The sequence below is a fragment of the Dermacentor andersoni genome, chromosome 6, assembly GCF_023375885.2.
Source record: "Dermacentor andersoni chromosome 6, qqDerAnde1_hic_scaffold, whole genome shotgun sequence".
NCBI lineage: Eukaryota > Metazoa > Arthropoda > Arachnida > Ixodida > Ixodidae > Dermacentor > Dermacentor andersoni.
Window position 1 is genome coordinate 10,247,501 of NC_092819.1, and position 22,576 is coordinate 10,270,076.

General features: G+C 47.6%; 1 protein-coding gene across 9 annotated transcripts in view; it reads right to left on the bottom strand.

Annotated features, from left to right (window-relative positions):
* LOC126521662 (uncharacterized) overlaps positions 1-22,576 on the bottom strand; it is a 97,327-nt gene that overhangs the window by 32,129 nt on the left and 42,622 nt on the right. For 6 of the 9 annotated variants that reach the window (XM_050170381.3, XM_050170379.3, XM_050170380.3 and 3 more), the window contains 5 exons: positions 21,847-21,999; positions 19,689-19,835; positions 15,013-15,213; positions 11,578-11,703; positions 212-352 (listed from right to left, as the gene is read on the bottom strand). In XM_050170381.3, coding sequence (XP_050026338.1) covers positions 212-352; positions 11,578-11,703; positions 15,013-15,213; positions 19,689-19,835; positions 21,847-21,999 — 768 coding nt within the window. The remainder of the gene's footprint in view (positions 1-211; positions 353-11,577; positions 11,704-15,012; positions 15,214-19,688; positions 19,836-21,846; positions 22,000-22,576) is intronic. The other 3 variants (XM_050170383.3, XM_050170385.3, XM_055065812.2) reach the window with 2 other exon arrangements.

Consider the following 22,576-nt stretch of genomic DNA (forward strand, 5'->3'; position numbering starts at 1 on the left):
GGCATTGGCACGATACAAGTGCACGACCGATGGTGGCCTAATAGAGCATCGGCCTGCTGTGCCAGGAGACAGAAGTTCGATCCCACCGTCGGGACCGTAATTCAGTGTTTGATCTATGAGCTATTCTGCAGGACAGCAACCAGCACTTACGGCCAGGAAAGTCGGCGAGAGGTTTCGCAAAGAAATCCTCGCTTTAAAAAGGCACCTTTACCTTCGCACTGTCCTGTGGCAGCGTTGACTGTATAGCCGGTGCCGCAGCCTGAAATGCGGACGCAGGTGAATGATCCCGGTGTGTTGTCGCACCGGAAGCCGATCTGACAGTTGTGGCCGCCGTACTGGCACTCGTTCACATCTGCGTACGCATGGGAAGGAGGAGGATTATTCATTAGAGAAAATACAAAGAACTGAGCTAGTATTGCCCCGTTTGCTGCTCTGCACAGGGGAAAGGGGATGAAACAGAGTGATGATGGGTACAAGAGGAAGGGTGAAAGAAGGGTGCGTATATGCAATGTAACTCAGCAGCTTTCTCAAGGTCTATAGTGCGGTGCTCCTTAAATGGTCCCCAACAGCCCTTGTAGCTCTCCTTGCTACTGCGTGATCACATTGTGGCCAAAACAACGTTTACCTTCTGGTGCCTGTCAACGTAGAAGCAGTGGCCTCACAATAATCTTATATCATTTTCATGGCGACATAAATACTAGAGATAACTTATTGCCACATTACACGCGAGTAGAGGCATTCCGTAGGAATGACCGACAGGTCTTCGCCATCTGGGCTTTACAGGCGACATAAACGTCGCACAAGACCACAGAATGGGTTGTTCACTAAATATATCGCGAAGATACGACTGGACACCACACATGTCACCTTCACACTACATACTGCTTATTAGGTAGGCAAGCAGATTGGCATTCCCTTGAGGGTTCAATCGATGCTCATCTATGGCTTCAAGTGCCCCTCGCTCTAAACACTAGAATGCTTGCGGAAAAACGTTTCTTTGACCGTAGCCAGAGCTGGCGTAATTTCTTAAGAGGAAGCTTTAGCTCGGGAGCTCCTGAATACATCGCAGAAAAATAAATTTTCTTTTGGGACACCGCTGCACCGATTTTGATGAGGCTTATTGCATTTGAATATAAATATACAACATAATAACTCAAGGAAGCGGATTTCCAATTCGTCCTACAAATTTTTCATGGAAGCTGTGGAATGCTAAAAAAGAAAGTCAAGTATCAAGTTTACAACTAAACATTAAAAAACGATACCACATTTTTATAAACTGCACTTAATAATACATCTAAAGCGGACAACACAGATGTGATGTACACCACTCTGAAATATACTGCTAAGTTCTGGTAGAACTTTTGCGAAACCCTCGTTAACATAGTATATTTCGACTACGCTGTATATTCATATATGTAGTTTGTCTGCTTGCGATGTTCTAACAGACGCAGTTTACAGAACTATATGTGTTTTTGGTTCAGAGGTACGGGTTTCTCAATTTCGTGCTTCTATATCTTTTTCAATTTACCAATTTTTAACAAGTTTTGTAAAAATATTGACGTTCTAAATAAGCATTCCTCTGCATAGAGTTGCTAGAATTTAACCTTCTCTTACAAATGCAACAAAGAACAAATGATATGAAACTAGGCCAAGCGGTTGTCTCATAAAAGAATTACTGCGTTTTACATATGTTCGTATAGGAAAATTGGAGTTGGCCTCGAGATGAAGCATTCTGTGGCCAGTTATATTAGTAAACACTGCACACTCTTAGCAAATTAGTTCTCCGGAAGTTCGCAAGGTGTAGAAAAGTACATGAAAGGGAGAAATCGTCATCCACCCTAATTGTGGCACGAAGCTACAAAGGAAACCTATACGGGCTTCTCAGAAAGAAAGCCTCGTAGTGGAAGAAAAATGCGTCGCGCCAGGACGAAATTTTCTTCAAATGCCAGTCTTTCTTTTTGAGATACCCGTATGGGTTTCCTATGTAGCTTCGTGCCACAATTCGAGTAGATGCCAATTTTTTCCTCTACTGCACACTCTTGCCGCGCAGCATTGTTCATTTTCAATTTCTTTACGGATATGCATGGTCATGAAAAGCAGCTCACAAGGCCAGTTTTCTGCCGCCATCCTCGCGTTTCAAGGATTTGACTTGATTCAATTTTCCTTCAATTATTCCTTTTTTCAGAGTGCACGGTGGCAAGCGAAGGCGATTCTGATTTCCCTCCCTGCCTTTTGTATGTCGTTGTCTATTACATGGGCCCTATAACGTAAAACTATTCTAATATGTTTTTATTCCAATCTCCTGACGTAAATTTACGTAACCGCCGGCGCAAGCATCGGGCGGTGACCCGCAGGGTAGCCTGAACAAACCAATGAAATGTTCTCCTATTTTATAGCAGTTCACTTCTGTTTGCTTTAAAAACGAATAACATTGCCTACAGTGAGCGGCTTGTCTTATCTAATTGGCAGACAAGAGGCGAGGAGCACGTTCAAGTGGAGCGGGATTCGATGGCGCCAAGCCAGTGCACTGAAAATCGATAACCGAGTGAAGAGGGTGGTGCCGGCGGCTGCGATTGGCCCACTTTCCCTTACTTGGCTTGAGGTGGCAGGTCAAAAATCGTGGCGGCATGCAGCAGAAGGTTAAGAATGCCGCTAAAATGGATCCTCAGCAAAGAAGAGTTGGGAGAACGAGGTCGTAAACGTGCCGGAAGTGCTTAAAAACGTTACAAGATCACGCAAAAAAGTTTATTGTACGCAATTAAACTCATGCCCTCCGCCAAGTGCGAGTAATCAGTGCCTGAGCGATCGGCGGCAGCCATGTTTAATTCAATTCGGAACGGGGCTGCCTGCGGCTCATTATCATCATCATCAGCCTGGTTACACCAACTGCAGGGCAAAGGCCTCTCCCATACTTCTCCAACTACCCCGGTCATGTACTAATTGTGGCCATGTCGTCCCTGCAAACTTCTTAATCTCATCCGCCCACCTAACTTTCTGCCTCCCCCTGCTACACTTCCCTTCCCTTGGAATCCAGTCCGTAACCCTTAATGACCGTCGGTTATCTTCCCTCCTCATTACATGTCCTGCCCATGCCCATTTATTTTTCTTGATTTCAAGTAAAATGTCATTAACTCGCGTTTGTTCCCTCACCCAATCTGCTCTTTTCTTATCCCTTAACGTTACACCCATCATTCTTCTTTCCATAGCTCGTTGCGTCGTCCTCAATTTGAGTAGAACCCTTTTCGTAAGCCTCCAGGTTTCTACCCCGTAGGTGAGTACTGGTAAGACACAGCTATTATACACTTTTCTCTTGAGGGATAATGGCAACCTGATGTTCATGATGTGAGAATGCCTGCCAAACGCACCCCAGCCCGTTCTTATTCTTCTGATCATTTCCGTCTCATGATCCGGATCCGCCGTCACTCCCTGCCTTAAGTAGATGTATTCCCTTACCACTTCCAGTGCCTCGCTACCTATTGTAAATTGCTGTTCTCTTCCGAGACTGTTAAATATTACTTTAGTTTTCTGCAGATTAATTTTTAGACCCACTCTTCTGCTTTGCCTCTCCAGGTCAGTGAGCATGCATTGCAATTGGTCCCCTGAGTTACTAAGTAAGGCAATATCATCAGCGAATCGCAAGTTACTAAGCTATTCTCCATTAACTTTTATCCCCAATTCTTCACAATCCAGGTCTCTGAATACCTCCTGTAAACACGCTGTGAATAGCATTGGAGAGATCGTATCTCCCTTCCTGACGCCTTTCTTTATTGGGATTTTGTTGCTTTCTTTATGCATGGAGGACTACGGTGGCTGTGGAGCCGCTACAGATATCTTTCAGTATTTTTACATACGGCTCGTCTACACCCTGATTCCGTAATGCCTCCATGACTGCTGAGGTTTCGACAGAATCAAACGCTTTCTCGTATTCAATGAAAGCTATATATAGGGGTTGGTTATATTCCACACATTTCTCTATCGCCTGATTGATAGTGTGAATATGGTCTATTGTTGAGTAGCCTTTACGGAATCCTGCCTGGTCCTTTGCTTGACAGAAGCCTAAGGTGTTCCTGATTCTATTTGCGATTACCTTAGTAAATAGTTTGTAGGCAACTGACAGTAAGCTGATCGGTCTATAATTTTTCAAGTCTTTGGCGTCCCCTTTCTTATGGATTAGGATTATGTTAGCGTTCTTCCGAGATTCCGGTACGCTCGAGGTCATGAGGCATTGCGTATACAGGGTGGCCAGTTTCTCTAGAACAATCTGCCCACCATCCTTCAACAAATCTGCTGTTACCTGATCCTCTCCAGCTGCCTTACTCCTTTGCATTGCTCCTAAGGCTTTCTTTACTTCTTCCGGCGTTACTTGTGGGATGTCAAATTTTTCTAGACTATTCGCTCTTCCATTAGCGTCGTGGGCACCACTGGTACTGTATAAATCTCTATAGAACTCCTCAACCACATGAGCCATCTGATCCATATTAGTAATGATATTGCCGGCTTTGTACCTTAACGCATACATCTGATTCTTGCCTATTCCTAGTTTCTTCTTCACTGCTTTTAGGCTTCCTCCGTTCCTGAGAGCATGTTCAATTCTATCCATATTATACTTCCTTATGTCAGCTGTCTTACGCTTGTTGATTAACCTTGAAAGTTCTGCCAGTTCTATTCTAGCGGTAGGGTTAGAGGCTTTCATACATTGGCGTTTCTTAATTAGACCTTTCGTCTCCTGCGATAGCTTACTGGTATCCTGTCTAACGGAGTTACCACCGACTTCCATTGCACACTCCTTAATGATGCCCACAAGGTTGTCGTTCATTGCTTCAACACTAAGGTCCTCTTCCTGAGTTAAAGCCGAATACCTGTTCTGTAGCTTGATCTGGAATTCCTCTATTTTCCCTCTTACCGCTAACTCATTGATCGGCTTCTTATGTACCAGTTTCTTCCGTTCCCTCCTCAGGTCTAGGGTAATTCCAGTTCTTACCATCCTATGGTCACTACAGCGCACCTTGCTGAGCACGTCCACATCTTATATGATGCCAGGGTTAGCGCAGAGTATGAAGTCTATTTCATTTCTAGTCTCGCCGTTCGGGCTCCTCCACGTCCATTTTCGGCTATCCCGCTTGCGGAAGAAGGTATTCATTATCCGCATATTATTCTCTTCTGCAAACTCTACTAATAACTCTCCCCTGCTATTCCTAGTGCCTATGCCACATTCCCCCACTGCCTTGTCTCCAGCCTGCTTCTTGCCTACCTTGGCATTAAAGTCGCCCATTAGTATAGTGTATTTTGTTTTCACTCTACCCATCACCGATTCCACGTCTTCATAGAAGCTTTCGACTACGGACCTCTTGCTCGCGAGGCGGGTGTTCTACCTCTACGCCACCGCTGCACTTCACCGCTGCACGAAGTGAAGTGAAGTGCCTGTGGCTATTCAGAAGAAAATTCAGTTTTGTTCGGCATATTAATGCATCTTTAACGCGTACACGTCACTTTGACGCGGTGAGTTTTCGCAGTCTTGTGACGTCGCGTGACAGGCAGGTGAAGTGGGTGCAGCCCGAAAACATTTACCCAATAGCCGAGGGTTAATGGCTAAAAGGCGTCGAATCAGAAATAACTATTTTTTGTTCGGTCCAATGATGCATGCTCATTATGATGCGTCATATCAGATAGGGAGCTATTGCGGTTTTCGTGACGTCGCGTGACACACAGGCGAAGTGGGGGTGGTCCAAAAAGTTTTTGATGAATGGTGGAGGGCTGGTTGCAGAATTTCAACAGAAAGTTTGGAATAGCTTTTCGTTATAGCACCCCATATGTGTTCCTCATAGCTCGAAAGCTATTTCATGAGAGCTTGTAAACATGTTTTGTTACAAAGGCACGTAACGTTTAAATTGGCATGCGATGTATGAGATAAAACAAATTATGCACCTCCAAGTCAGATGTTGGAATCTGAGAAGTGAAGTTTTCGTCAAACAGTCAATGAAATGCCATCCAAATGACAATATTTTGCACAATGTTTGGCACTATATAACGATTACCTGTCTGCCAGTGAAGACGGCAAGACGCGGAGACCCCTACCACGTGACCTACGTGACCGCACATTATACTGTCTGCGAGATTGGCCTGATACTGTATTGAAGGTCGGCTCGCCGACTAGAGCAGACCGATCCCGAAGATAGTGCAATAGTTCCGCGGTTCAACTTTCGAGGACCCGGAAAGCTGGCTTGAGACGTACGAGAGAGTCGCTACCTTTAACAACTGGAACAGCGACGACAAACTGCGATATGTCTTCTTCGCTTTGGAAGACGCGGCCAGGACGTGGTTCGAGAACCGAGAAGCCACCTTAACGACCTGGGAACTTTTCCGAAGCGGCTTCCTGCAGACATTCGCAAACGTCGTACGCCGAGAACGAGCCAAAGCGCTATTAGAAACCCGGGTGCAGCTACCTAATGAGACGACCGCAATCTACACGGAAGAAATGAGCCGTCTCTTCCGCCACGCCGACCCTGACATGCCCGAGGAGAAGAAAGTCCGCCTGCTGATGCGTGGTGTGAAGGAGGAACTTTTTGCCGGAATGGTACGAAGCCCACCGAAGACCGTCGACGAGTTTTTTCGCGAGGCCATCAGCATCGAGAAGGCACTCGAGGTGCGAAACCGGCAATTCGACCGCCGCACAAACTCGACAAACTACGCCGGAGTTCAATCACTGGCCACCGACGACCTGCGCGAGACTATCCGAGCGGTCGTGCGGGAGGAGCTACAAAAGCTGTTCCCACCATCACAGCCTCAAATGGCTTCGATTGCCGACGCCGTCCGTGAGGAGCTCCAACAACATCTTGGAGTAGCCCCTGTATCGCCCAAGCCTGAGCCGCAAGCGATGACCTACGCCGCCGTCGCACGCCGTCATGGTCCCCCTACGCGACCGCGCCAGGGCCCTGTCACGCCGCAGTTTCGTCGTCCGCCGCCGCCAGCGCCAGCACGACCACCCGTCGCCCAGCGCACCTACGCGAGGAAGACGGACATTTGGCGCGCTCCTGACCACCGCCCGCTCTGCTACCACTGCGGTGAAGCAGGGCACATCTACCGCCGATGCCCATACCGGGAGATGGGACTCCGAGGGTTCGCCATTAACGCGCCGCGACCACAGATTGGCGAAAGACCTCGCGATATCGCCGACTACCTCGCCGCTACTCAGTGGAGCTCTCGACGACCGTCGCGTTCGCCATCACCAGGCCGCTACCTGTCGCCGCAGCGCCGACCATACACTGGCACAGCCCGGGGCCGGTCAGCGAGCCCATATCCGGAAAACTAAAAGCAGCAACCGATGGAGGTGCGGTTGCTGTTCGTCGAACTGACGAAGATCCTCCGCCGCCGACGAAGACACCGACGAAACTACCTCGACGACATAACGACACGCCGCCGTCCCGACGAAATCAGGAAGCCAAGACTACACCGATGAAAGACGACTTGACGACGCGACGTTCCAACTTCAGTTCAACACGACGCAGCCGTGATACGACGCCAAGACCTAACTGTAACGCAAGACAGAGAACCACCGACCTCGACGTGCTTCTCGACGGCCACGCAGTCACCGCCTTAGTAGACACAGGAGCCGATTACTCCGTCATGAGTGGACCCATCGCCGCCCAGTTGAGGAAAGTTAAGACTGCATGGGAAGGCCCTCAAATTCGGACCGCTGGAGGACACCTGATTACGCCGACTGGAATCTGCCCGGCAAGAATTACCGTTCATGACCGGACTTACCCTGCCACCTTCGTTGTCCTCCAACAGTGTTCACGAGACGTCATTCTCGGCATGGACTTCCTGAATCAACATGGCGCAGTCATCGACCTGAAGTCGAAATCGATAACGCTGTCACAAGATCAAGCGATACCGCCGGAGAGCTGTCGTAGTCACCACGCCTTGAGTGTGCTCGAAGATCAAGTAAGCATCCCGCCGCGCTCCAGCATTATTATTTCCATCGGCACTGAAACACTCACTGACGTAGAAGGCGTCATCGAGGGCGACCAACATCTACTGCTCGACCGTGAAATTTGCGTCGCAAGAGGGATCGCTCAACTCCACGGAGGGCAAGTGGAAGTTATGCTAACCAACTTCAGCCAAGAGTTCAAGCACATCAACAAGGGCACGACAATCGGATACATCGAGGAAATTCTGGAAACAAGCAATGCCTTTGTCCTCTCGGATTCAGCCGCATCTACCCCGATGAGCATTGTCCCCGAACCAGACTTCGACGTGAATCCAAGTCTTCCTATGCGTAAGCAGCAACAGATCAGAAGACTTCTCCGACGATACAAAGACTGCTTTTCGACGTCATCGAGGATTCGACAAACACCAGTTGCAAAGCATCGCATAATAACCGAAGAGAGCGCTCGACCACTCCGCCAGAGCCCTTACCGAGTTTCGACGCGAGAACGTGAAGCTATTAGGCAACAAGTCGACGAAATGCTGCGCGACGACATCATCCAGCCGTCGAAAAGCCCGTGGGCCTCTCCTGTAGTCCTGGTAAAGAAAAAGGACGGAACCCTACGCTTCTGCGTCGATTATCGTCGACTGAACAAGATCACGAAGAAGGATGTGCACCCCCTTCCACGGATAGACGACGCATTGGATCGGCTCTGCAACGCTACATACTTCTCGTCGATGGACCTCAAGTCTGGCTACTGGCAAATAGAAGTCGACGAGAGAGATCGCGAAAAGACTGCCTTCATCACGCCAGACGGCCTCTACGAGTTCAAGGTCATGCCATTCGGACTGTGCTCGGCGCCTGCAACGTTTCAGCGCGTCATGGACACGGTGTTAGCCGGACTGAAGTGGCAGACGTGCCTTGTTTACCTGGATGACGTCGTTGTCTTCGCCGGAAATTTCGACGATCACCTTAGGCGGCTTGCGACAGTGTTAGAAGCCATCAAGTCATCAGGGCTCACTCTGAAGCCGGAAAAGTGCCGTTTCGCTTACGATGAGCTTTTGTTCCTAGGCCACGTGATCAGCAAATCAGGAGTACGCCCCGACCCACAGAAGACAGCTGCCATCGCAAAGTTCCCGCAGCCAACCGACAAGAAGGCAGTGCGCAGATTCCTTGGCATGTGTGCCTGCTATAGGCGCTTTGTCAAGGACTTTTCACGCATCGCGGAGCCGCTAACACATCTAACCAAATGTGATGTCGCGTTCAAGTGGGAAACGCCGCAGGCCAAGGCATTTCAAGAACTCAAACGACGCATGCAGTCGCCGCCGGTACTTGCACACTTCGACGAGGACGCCGATACCGAAATCCACACGGACGCCAGTAGCCTAGGCCTCGGTGCCGTCCTAGTCCAGAGGAAAGAAGGACTTGAAAGGGTGATATCGTATGCTAGCCGGTCGCTGTCAAAAGCGGAAAGCAACTATTCTACGACTGAAAAGGAATGCCTCGCCATCATTTGGGCTACAGCTAAATTCCGTCCTTACCTCTATGGCAGGCCATTCAAAGTCGTCAGTGACCATCACGCATTGTGTTGGCTAGCTAACTTAAAGGACCCTTCAGGACGGCTGGCGCGGTGGAGCCTCAGACTACAAGAATATGATGTCACGGTAATATACAAGTCCGGAAGAAAACACTCCGACGCCGACTGCTTATAGCGCGCCCCCATTGATTCCCCGCCGCAAGACGACGAGGACGACGACGCCTTCCTTGGGATAATAAGCGCGGAAGACTTCACTAAACAGCAACGAGCCGACCCGGAGCTAAAAGGTCTCGTCGAGTATTTGGAAGGGAACACCGACGTTGTCCCTAGGGCATTTAAGCGCGGGTTGTCTTCGTTCACGCTACAAAACAACCTGCTTGTGAAGAACTTCTCACCAGTCCGCGCCAGCTACCTTCTTGTTGTACCGTCAGCGCTGCGTCCAGAAATACTGCACGCCCTACACGACGATCCAACCGCTGGGCACCTCGGATTCTCCCGGACGCTGTCGAGAATACAGGAAAGGTATTATTGGCCGCGTCTGACCGCCGACGTCGCCCGTTACGTCAAGACATGACGAGACTGTCAACGACGCAAGACACCACCGACAAGGCCAGCAGGATTACTACAGCCGATCGAACCTCCTCGCCGACCATTCCAGCAGATTGGGATGGATTTGTTGGGGCCGTTTCCGATATCAACATCCGGGAATAAGTGGATCGTCGTGGCGACGGACTATCTCACCCGTTTTGCTGAAACTAAAGCCCTACCAAAAGGCAGCGCAGCCGAAGTGGCGAAATTTTTCGTCGAGAACATCCTGCTGCGACATGGTGCCCCAGAAGTCCTCATCACCGACAGAGGAACGGCTTTTACAGCAGAGCTCACCCAATCCATTCTGCAGTACAGCCAGACAAGCCACAGGAGGACAACTGCCTACCATCCGCAGACGAATGGTCTCACGGAGCGCCTGAACAAGACCCTCGCCGACATGCTAGCAATGTACGTCGACGTCGAACATAAGACGTGGGACGCGGTCCTGCCGTACGTAACCTTTGCGTACAACACGGCGGTGCAAGAAACAACACAGATCACGCCGTTTAAGCTGGTTTACGGCAGGAACCCGACGACGACGCTTGACGCCATGCTGCCGCACGTAACTGACGAAGAGAATGTTGACGTCGCTAGCTATCTCCAGCGCGCCGAAGAAGCCCGACAGCTCGCCCGCCTGCGAATCAAGATCCAGCAGAGGACCGACAGCCGACACTACAACCTCCGACGACGCTTCGTCGAGTACCAGCCTGGCGACCGTGTTTGGGTCTGGACCCCGATACGCCGACGAGGACTCAGTGAGAAACTACTCCGACGCTATTTCGGACCCTACAAGGTCATCCGACGTATTGGCGCTCTGGACTATGAGGTCGTGCCAGACGGCATTTCGCATTCACAGCGGCGCCGCGCACGATCTGAAGTGGTCCACGTGGTGCGCCTTCAACCCTTTTACGGACGCTCACGAACTTCGTCATTTTTCTTTTCTTTGCTACGAGTGCTTTTCTTTATTTCGTTTGTTTGCAGCATCGGGTCGATGCTTTTTAAGAGGGGGGTATTGACGCGTGTACTTATATTTATCGGGCGACCACGTTTCGCCGCCTAACAAATGTTATCGCACAGCGCGGGACGCGCCTGCATGTATCCGAAGTTTCTGGAAAGTTATCGATGCTTCTATCCGCTCTCTGTTGTCGCCGAACTTTATGTTATCTGATTTCATCGCCTGACGCGAATGGTGTAGAACTTTGTGGAAGGCACGCGGGTCTGAACGATTAGTCTGGAACATTCGACGACTGCTCTATAAAAGCCGACGCTCTTGACCCGCTGATCAGATTTAGGACGATCGCCGACTGTGTTCGCCGCTCTCGTTGTGCTTTAAGTGTAGCCTGTTTTGTGGGCACAGGTTCGCCCAATAAAAGCTAGTTTTTGCCTTTCACAGTTTTGCGACTGTGTTCTTTGACGTCACGACCACGTGACAATATGAGCTATTGGGCAAGACAGCAGCACCCAGCAGCCAAGGTCAGGAAAGCCCGGGAGTGTTCGCAAAGAAAGTTCCGTTTAAAGAATTACTTGCCTTTGCAGGTTCCTGAGGCCGGGTCGCGCTTGTACCCGTGGTTACAGGTACATTCGAAGCCACCGTAAGTGTTGCGGCACACCTCGTTGCTGCCGCAGGGCTTGTCCTCCTGGCACTCGTCGATGTCTGCATGCCCATTAGTTTAGTTACCTCAATCAGCAAGACATTTACTACTGGTAAACGACAACGGTAGATACACGAGATGTGCAGTGATTAACGATTCAAACGCGATACGGGTGTGCCACCGCTGAGCGCAGGCGAAACCGACCGGACGCATTGTGGTACACGACGAGGGAGAGAGCGTTTTTGACGACTGCGACTGCACTAGGCACCCTCTCCCAGAACTCCACAGTGGCTCAACAAGTACCGGCTTCCATGCGCTCCGAGTATCGCCCTTGAGTCGCTGTACCTAGCCTTGGATAACTCATATTCATGCACTCCGCCGTACACCCGTACGTCCCTCCCCACACTTCAAAAATAATTTTGGCCCGACTTCGAGTGAGCCTTGGCGCAAGAGTAACGAACTGTGATCTCTTATATACAGTGGCAAGGCTTCAAGTCGCAGCCGTGTCTGTGAATTTTCTTGATTACCACAACATTCTAGGCAATCTTGCGAAGTAACTTTGCAGTGCACTAACGTAATGTAAACCTGGGGCTTTACGTGCCAAAACCACGATTTGATTATGAAGCACGCCAAGGTGCAGGACTCCGGATTAATCTCGACCACCAGGGGACCTTGAAGGGGTCCCCAATGCACAGGGCACGGGCGTTTTTGCATTTCGCCCCCATCGAAATGCGGCCGCCGTGGCCGGAATTTGATCCCGCGACCTCGTGCTTAGCAGCGAAACACCATAGTCGCTCTGCATTCACTTTTGTCAGACAAAGAAATGCCACAGCTGACTTCTCCGTCGGTACACCTGCTTGTTTCTACGATTTGAAGCCCTTGTGCCTAGATTTCTTTCTGTCTCCCAGAAAAGGAATTCAATGTCCTTTACCGATTTCTCTCTGACGAGTTACGTTTCAAAAGAAATTTTGAGGTAAAAGGACCCATCACATAGCAAATTTCGATTATACGCTGGAGGTTGTTACTTGTCCTCTATGGCGTGTTCTAAGACAGAATTTTTCGAATTAGTTGATTAATAGCAGAGATAGAAATAAATATCTGAAGTGTCGCGAACCCATGATTTCACGATTCGTGCGCCACCGGCTACATAGACATGCTCTCCACTTTCCCTGTCTAGCCTCCGCAAGGCAAATTCCTTCCCTGAGTTTTCCCATACCGGAGCCGGAGGATCGTTTGACGAATCCGTCACGGGCCCCACCTTCGTTATTTTTCTTTCTCCAGTTTTGTTGTCTCGTGTCTCTGTTGTACACTTCCGGTGACGGTCTCACGCGCGAGCTATTGCGGTGTCCTCGTTTCGGGCAGCGGACGATTTTGCACGCTCTGCACGAGAACACTTGATTAGCAGTAAACACATTGCCACAATCATGAGCGCTCAGGCAGGCGCGAAAGAATGAAACAGCATTAAACAAATTAAATTATGGGGTTTTGCGTGCCAAAACCACGACCTGATTATGAGGCACGCCGTAGTGGGGGACTCCGGAAATTTGGACCACCTGCGGTCCTTTAAGATGCACCTAAATCTAAGTACAAGAGTGTTTTCGTATTTCACCCTCATCGAAATGCGGCCGCCATGGCCGAGATACGATCCCGCGAGCTCGTGATTAGCAGCCCAACACCATAGCCACTAAGCAACCGCGGCGGGTTCATAAGAGAGCATGATCGTGGCTCTGGAACACGGTAGAAAATTACATTTTCGTTCTCTCAGTGAGTGAAGTGAGTGAGTGAGTGAGTGAGTGAGTGAGTGAGTGAGTGAGTGAGTGAGTGAGTGAGTGAGTGAGTGAGTGAGTGAGTGAGTGAGTGAGTGAGTGAGTGAGTGAGTGAGTGAGTGAGTGAGTGAGTGAGTGAGTGAGTGAGTGAGTGAGTGAGTGAGTGAGTGAGTGAGTGAGTGAGTGAGTGAGTGAGTGAGTGAGTGAGTGAGTGAGTGAGTGAGTGAGTATTTCATTGAAAATAAAATAAAATAAGGCACGATAGTTGGGGCTCCTATTTCAGGGCCCCAGGTGAGCTAATTCCAGGTGAGCTAATTTGCTCATCCGGCCCTCGTCCTTAAGCCATGCCTCCCACTGCCTATTCCTCGTTAGTAGATGTTTGTGTATTATAGGGCTGTTTATGTGCGGAGGCCTTTTGGGGGCATTCTCATGTGATGTGTTTTAGTGTGGATGTGGATGTGGGTATGTTCCACGGGCACCCGTCGGTGAACTTCGTGTGGTTTATTGTGTGTAGGTGGTGCAAGTTGGGTAATGTATTCGTCTGAATACGACGCCAGTCCCTCTCCTGTTGGCTGTTTAAATTCGAGTAAGGATGACCAAAACGTCTCCACTCCTGTCTTTGCTGTAAGAGGATGTCACGAGAATTCGGTGGAAGGTCGTCGCTGGGCCATGCTGTTGCTTGGACATTTAATCCTCGAACAATATGGTCTGCCCTCGCGTTTCCTGCCAGTCCTTCGTGTGCTGGACACCATATGAAAGTGTGGTGCCATATTAGTTGATTATCTAAAATGTTCATTATCTAAAATGTTGATTATTGATTCGTACTCTGAGCGGGATTGAATGCCGTGGGAACAAGCAGACGAAACGGAAGTACATCTCACTTGCTACGGTACGAAGTAAAATAATAACACGGAGACCTTCGGTTTGTATCTTTTGTTATTTCTCGAGACTTTAATCGGTCTATTAAAGCAGCAGATAAAACAAATAACTGATGTTGCTTCGAAGAATTCTTGAAGTCAAGTGTCACTGAGCGACGTTACAGCAATGCCATGCACATAGGCGCTATTGCGCGATAGACGTCGACTCTCCGGCTGGGTTCGCAGCGCCCGGAAAGAGAAGGGAAAATGCCGTTTGGCTTGAAGCTTAAGCTCTTTCCGCGGTGCATATGTATGTAATTAGACGACACGATTGTTAGCGTGCATTGTGTTTACTGCGCTTGTCAGATTAAAATGGTCTGACGTGGTGAGGAGCCCTTTAAGCTGAAGTAGATGCCAAAGTAAGCGATAAGCCGCGATGAATGCCCGCAGAACGATGTCATCAAGTTTTAGCGCGTCGAATTTGGTGAAAGGAGCATAAAGTTCGCAGACGTTAGTATAAAGTGTCGTCAAGGGTTCACATATGTTGTGCACTTTACCAGAGCTACATCATGCCAGTTTGATAGCTGTAGCATTGATGGACCTCGAAAGCTTTGGCCGGTGTGAACGAAAGTCCTCGCTATGCCCGAACCCTCGGCGTACAGGCAGTACAGGCTTCATGATGCAAGCCACACTGCACGGCTGGGAGTTACGAAAGTCTTGGCTTAAGAATTTTTCACAAATAACGTACCTCTGCAGGCTCGTGTGAGCTGATCGTTGCGGTAACCGGCACCGCACGTGGGGTCGTCATCAGGCCTTCCCTTGATCGCGGTGGAGCTCGGGCCGGCTGGCGACGCATCGGGACGCCTCTCGCACAAGTAGCTGCCCCTTGTGTTGACGCACTGCAGATGGCCCGTGCAGCTATGCGCGTACTCCTCGCACTCGTTGATGTCTGCCAGCGGGTGAAGTAACAGAGTTTGACGTCATCACTACATCGATATCATCCATTGTATCGGAGGACTCTAGTTTACTTGGTCGTCTCCGAATCCGATGTTGGACGATGCATGTGATTTGTGGAAAGCAATAGATCGGATAAACTTTCTAATTGCAGCGCGAGAAAAGCAGATCGAAAGGCGCAACACGAAAGGGAGGAGAACAGGACGGGCTCCTTTGTGCTACGTCTGTCGTGATGCTTTTTTTATTATTTTTTTTCTCCCGGTCTAAGTGCACCAGTTATCCGTCCGTCTACAGACTTCCTACAGATAGAACTCACGTTTCGGAAAATTCCAGGGCTTAGACCTTGATGCCACTTTGGAGTGCCGCAGTTACTGACAAATAAATTCAAAAATCCGGCTTTGCTTAGGTTCCAGCGCCTATTGAGCTTGAACGCAAGCTTCTTTGGAATTCTGCGCAGGATGAACGAAAACAAGGACAGCGCGTGCGTCTTGACTATGATAAAATGTTAATCGGTGGTGATATGTACAGTTGGGACGACGAAAAAAACCGTCGAGTCAAGCTCAGGCGCAACAAGAGTACGCTATCAGCTGTAAGCGAGGACTGACCGAAACAGAGAGGGCATCATGAATTTCGTCTAGTTAACTTTAATGCTAGAAGTATCGTGAATAAGACTGCAGGCTTAGAGTACATTTTAGTGAATTATGATCCGGACGTTGTTACGATCACAGAGACATGGTTGCGTTCAGAAATTCAAGATAATGAGATAATACCTCCCGGATACAAGATAGTACGTCGGGATCGACAGTCTCGAGGAGGCGGTGTTGCAATAATAATGACAGAAAATATTGAATTCAAAACAGTAAACGGTATCCCAGAACACGAAAGTGTTTGGTGCGAAATGAATATTGGAACGTCACGAGTCCTTCTCGGTACAATTTACCGACCCCCAAACTCACCTCTTTCATTCTTAGAGTCGATACAGAGTTACTTAGAAGCAAATGAAAAGCGCCACTGCCGACTACTCCTAACCGGTGACTTCAATTTACCTGCAATTAACTGGGACACATTCGCAACAGAATTGCGGGAACCGGCACACTGCGATTTGCTCTTTGACATTGCATTCACTCATGACCTTTCACAAATTGTTCGTCAAAGTACGCGAAATTCAGGGGAAAGTCCATCTATCTTGGATCTGGTATTCCTTGACGGGTGCTTTGACCAGATTGAAGTGTCAGTTGAGGAGGGTATCTCAGACCATGAAGTTGTCTTCGTTCAGATAGCACATAACGAGACAAAGTCAAAATACAAAGAGGTGGTTACATATGTTCCAAATTTTTTGGAAGCTGATGAAACAAGTCTCATTGACTACTTGTCATTTGCACTGAACAAATTTGATTCTCAAAGTGATATGAATAAGATGTGACAATCGTTCAAGCATATTATTTTCCATTGTATTAGCAAACTTGTGCCGGTTCATAAAAGAAAGAAAACTAAGCGGAACCCTTGGATCAACAGGGAAATCATCCAACTAAAACGTCGCATAAGCCGCCAGAGACGGAAAGTAACAAAAGACCACGCAAAAATAACTGAGTTATCTGCACAATTGCGTTCTATGATCACTGAAGCCAAAAGTAAATATTACAAAGAAACATTGACAGATTTCATGAAGTCGTCTCCCGATAAATTTTGGCGTCACATGTCGAAAAAGGACAACGAGTTACATAGCATTGTAGTTGATAACACTGTAGTTACTGATCCTGAAGTGATTGCTTCTTCTTACAACGAGTTCTTCCAGTCTGTGTTTTCTGCTCCATCACAATCCAGTACTGAATCCATAGTCTCCCCATCGCTTCGCTCGGAAGAAATGCCAGACGTTGAAGTCTCGTATGAGGGAATTGTAGTTCTTCTACTAAACATTGACGTCAAAAAATCGGTAGGCCCCGATGACATACCCAACGAATTTCTGCGCAGGTATGCGGAATGGGTTGCGCATTACTTAAAAATTATGCTTGACCCGTCACTTGCGGAAGGCTGAGTCCCTGATGACAGGCTTAAGGCAAAGGTTATACCTGTGCACAAATCTGGAGATAGACAGATCATTGAAAATTATCGTCCGATATCGCTGACCTGCGTTTGCTGCAAGCTCCTAGAACATGTAGCAGCCAAGTCAATTTACACGTACATCGAAAATGCGAACTCATTTTTTCCCAACCAACACGGATTCCGACAGCGCCTTTCCACAACAACACAGCTTCTTGGAACAATCCATGACTTTGCCAGCGCATTAAACAATAAGAAACAGATCGATGCCATTTGTCTTGATCTGTCGAAAGCATTTGACAGAGTGGCACATGCAGAATTGATTGTGAAACTGACTTATATGGGAATAAACGCGAAAATAGTAAAATGGATAACCGCGTACCTCCGGGGCAGAACCCAATACGTAGGAGTGGAACACATTAAATCAAAGCCGTTGAACGTAACGTCTGGTGTCCCACAAGGGTCTGTGTTAGGTCCTGTGCTATCTTCAGCATATATTAATGACATTTCCTCTGCAATTGACGAAGGTATTGCGGTGCGACTTTTCGCCGATGATTGCTTACTATACAAAGAAATTAATAGCACAGAAGATCAGAAATTACTCAGTGACGCTCTTAGGGCTATCGAAAAATGGTGTGACAAATGGAAAATGAAAATAAATGAGAGTAAAACTGTTGTACTGCGCATAACGAATAAAATAAATCATATTTTTAATTTTAATTACACAGTGAATTCTTCGGCGCTTTCTTCGGTTGACGTGCTGAAATACTTAGGCATACATATATCTGCGAATTTAAGCTGGTCGAACCATGTTACAATAATATGCCAAACTGCGGGAAAGAAGCTTTGGTTCTTGCGGCGAAAATTGCAGTTAGCCTCACAGTCAGTAAAACTAACAGCTTATTTAACGTACGTTCGACCCACGTTAGAATATGCCAGCATAATCTGGGACCCTTATCAGTCAGGGTTGATTGAGAGACTAGAAAGAGTTCAACGACGAGCAGCAAGGTTCATTCTATCGCGTTATGCTCGTACAGATTCAGTCTCCGAAATGCTCGGTTTGCTGAACTTGCCTATGCTCGCGGAACGCAGGCGCATAGCTAGGTTAAAGTTCTTTTTTCTTCTCACTAAAAACACATTCAACATCAATAGCGAACAGTATTTGATAGCACGACAAGGTAGAACACTACGGAAAAGCAAATATAATACTTTTCAAATACCTCAGATGCACATTAACGCTTACGCAATTTCCTTCGTTCCAAGAACCATTAAAGAATGGAATGAATTACCGGTGTCCACGCGAGAAAGCATCAATACGGAAGAATTTGAGAAAAACTTAAAGCAACATTGAAAGATGCACGCACGTATACGTGCTTTCTCTCTTATTTTTTTTTTTGGGGGGGGGGGGGGGGGAGGGGGTGTATGACCTCGTTTATTAACACTGCATTTATAATCATATTGATCGGAGTATCTGTAGAATATTTCGCTTATGTATCTTCTTTGTTCACTTATGTTCACCTATTAAAACACTATTCATGTACTGCCTTCATGTACTGTACTAATTGCCGAAATACTGCTATTTACTTGTTTTATTTTTGTGCTATATGTATTATATCAATACCATGTATTGTACTAAAAATTGTTGAAGTGCTGCTTTGACCCACCCTGGAACGGCCGACAGGCCAACAGTATGAGTAAATAAAAAATTCAGCCATTAGGCCTGCATTTCGATTTAATCCACAGCATCCCTCAGACATGGGAATTAAAATACAGAAAGTAAATCTCCGAAAACCTGACGAGGTCTATAGTGCGTATCAACCCGGGACCATTCATACGTTATTTGAAAAATTATTCGCATGCATGGCAAGTGCTACCCTTGGCACACAAGTTTCGTCGCGCTGAACTGCGCAACACTTTCTGTAACTGCTTCAGTTGGAATGTGCTACGTTCTACTTTGGCATGACTTGTCTTAATATACGTCCTGTATTTGCTTAGGCAGACGACGTGTACTAGTAAACCAAAAACTGATTATTCTTGCCAGTTTCTGACAAGAATAACCACTATAGTGGTTACGGCGGGCATCATATTGATTTTTGTTGTCACCGAACGAGGTGGCAGACCACTGAATAAAGAATGCCGCTTTGTGACATCGTCCAGTAAGTAGTGAGTGATAGCGAGCGTGACCAAACAACCCACCTGAATTTGTGCACTAAAACTCCCGTTACACGGCGAAAAGAATGAGATATTCATAGAACCGAATAACGTGTCATGATAAGCTTAGCCTACCGTCTTCGTTTCGCGCTACGCGTATAACATTCTTGTTTGGAAGCAGCTAGTTCGGAGTAATTACGGTGCACTGGACGAGTTCTGTTTGGCGTTTGCATGTAGCTTGAACGAGCTTTTTCTAGCAGTGTTGCAGCCCCAACTCACCTTCGCAACGTCCAGTGTCGGCATTTCTCCGGTACCCGGTTGAGCAGCCGCTGTTTGAGACCGGCACGCAGCTGAAGGAGCCGACACCATTGACGCAGGCCTCACCTTCGGCGCAGTTACTCAGCCCTTCGGTGCACTCGTTGACGTCTGAAATGGATCACAGAAAAGGAAAAATATTATTTTTCTTTTTGCTGCACGGTGAGATGCACTTCCGAAAATAAAAAAAAAGAGTTAATTATTTTTCGTCAGACCACATACTGGGAACGACCATATTCGAAGAAGTTGCACGAGGTATAGATTGCACCGACTGAAGAGCAGTTCTCAGTAACTGCAAAGACAACCAAGTTAGTTTTTTTTTTCTTTTTTCCTCAAATGCTCATGTCTCAGCCGAGACCTGAACATTTTTTTGTGTGTGTGTGCAGAGGTCCCGCAACTACGCAGGATAAAATTTCTATGTGTTTTCGTTTTCTGGTCTTCGTGTTTGTGCTAGCAATAAACAATAAAGCTACGAGCCATGTTTTCTTCGTAAAAGAAACACATCTGCGGAACTTTGTAAACAAGGCAGGAAAGTGCTAAGAGAATTAGTGAAGCATTCTTATTCGGGCTCGCATAGCCCCAAACACTGAGAAAGGCTTGGAAGCTACTGGCAATCAACGCAAAGTCCCCTCACCGCCTTTTTAACGACTCGGAAGAAGATTCCTGCTTATGTCATAAACTTCGCAAGGATAACGTTGACTCTCAGATAAAGTGGCTCAGCAACCTCGTTTCGTAATGGCGGTACATCTAACTTATTTTGTGTTGGAGGATTTCGCTTCTGCAGGGGCACAATTACACGACTAGATTAAACAATTTTTCCTACTCTATGCTAATACCAACCACGAAGAGGTTGATGGATGGTGACAAATGAATGCTGCGGCTTACACATACGTTCTCAAGAACTCATATAGAGCCCGAGAACTTATCCATCTATACAATAAAATGATTATGGATAAGATAAAATCTCGTGTAGAGGCTCTAGAAAAGTTTTCGCTGATTGGAGAACCCACCGTGGTTCCTCTAATGATATAGGTCGGCTTCGACTGTGCGTGCAGTGCATATTCGCGATGTTCTGCTGGCTTTAAGGTGCCAAAGGATTGTGCTGACACGATTATAGTGCATACCACCTATTTGAATCTAACAAACCGTGCTTCCGTGAACTGGCATGAGCACTGTAGCTTGTATGAGGTGTTTTGATGTATTTCCAGGTGAGTGGAAGAAAAAGAAAGTGTAAATACGGTGGTTGGCATCATCTAGTAAATATTATTCTCCTAACTACAGCGGTTAGAGTCGTCTTCTGAAACGTGCATAAAAGATGAGTGCCACGGAAACGCGTTTACTTTAGAGTCAATTTATACGTCACGTGCTAGTAAGCATCATTCATCAATTGGTGCTTGAAAGAAAAAAGTAATGCTGACCACCAACGACCCGAACCATTATTCATAAAGTCTGCCAGGCACGTTTTCAACTGTTATTTATGACAGTTAAATGAAGAAAAAAAGCATGAAACAAACATTCTGCGAGAACAAATGTTGCAATAAGCGTTTAACTTCTGCTGAATAGATTTTTTTTGTGCGTATTAGATTCTCTCCTGAGCTAAAACTTGAGAGATGTTTGCCACGTGGTGTTTGTGTGTGACATATCTTATGTCTTTCTCCATCCTCCAGTTGCTTTTAACTGCAGCTGTTGGTGTTAGCACCGGAAGTGCAGCCCGGGGTGTCCCATCAGCAGCGATCCCAAAGCGTTGTGGTCAAGGACATAAGCTGGAAGGGAATTGCTATAGCGTGGAGCAGTACGTGGCCCTGTCATGCAGGATAACCCAGCAGGGCAAAGTAGCAGTCCCATGCGATGCAGTGAGGGCGGGAGGCAGTTACGCGAAGACTCGGACGCGCAACAACACGTCGTCACGCGGGCAACCCGAAAGCGATCCATTCGCAATAGGTAGTTCTCGCGACAGGAATAGGCACCAAGAAGCTCCGAAGCACCAAGCCTGCGTTTCACCGCCCGCCGCCGTCGCTTCAAAACACCCTTGGATGCCGCCCAGCCGAGTGTAGCAACCAGAACAAGTTGCGTCGAGGCTTGCGCGCGCGCTGGCTCGGCTTGCACATGGAAGTGGCGGCACCTTGGCATCCTTTGACCTGAGGATTGTAGCGGAAGCCTTCTTGGCAGGAGTGATAGCGGGACTTCTTGACGCAGCGGTAGCTGCCCGGCGTATTCACGCATTGGGTCTCCCTTTCGGGACACACGTATCGGCCTTCGGCGCACTCGTCGATGTCTGCAATGGCAGGCGACACTCAATTAATAAACACTCTGCGTTGCACCTTGATAACTTCCACTTGATTAAGATTCGGTGTAGTATGGTTCTTGTAATTTAACTGATATGCAAGCATTTGCATTCACAAACGCAGGCGCACGCAGACCCAACTACAACAAAAGAGACAACACTTTGCGTTAAGGAGCCACGTTACCACGACATCGATGTCCTTAATGCAGAATATTTTTTTAGTCACCTATTTCCTTTCAGACGTTTATGGCGTAGTTGGCGTACCTTCCCATAGATTTACTGAGAAAAATTTTGCCAAGAAAAAGTCGAACGATTTCTTCTGCTGAACACTGAAAAAGCCAAAATGCAAAAGAAAAGAACTACAGAGGGAGAGAGAGAGAAGGAGAACGTTTCATATAACTCGTATTACGACAACAAAACTTGAAAGCTTGCCTGCATTCTTATACACGACATACGAGCCGAGCACGTGACTTTAAACTCATTATACAACGCAATTCGATTAGGTGCCGAAGGGCGTTTGTAAGAGTTTAAGGTTAGAGAGTGTGACAGGTGACAGAGAGGTTGACGT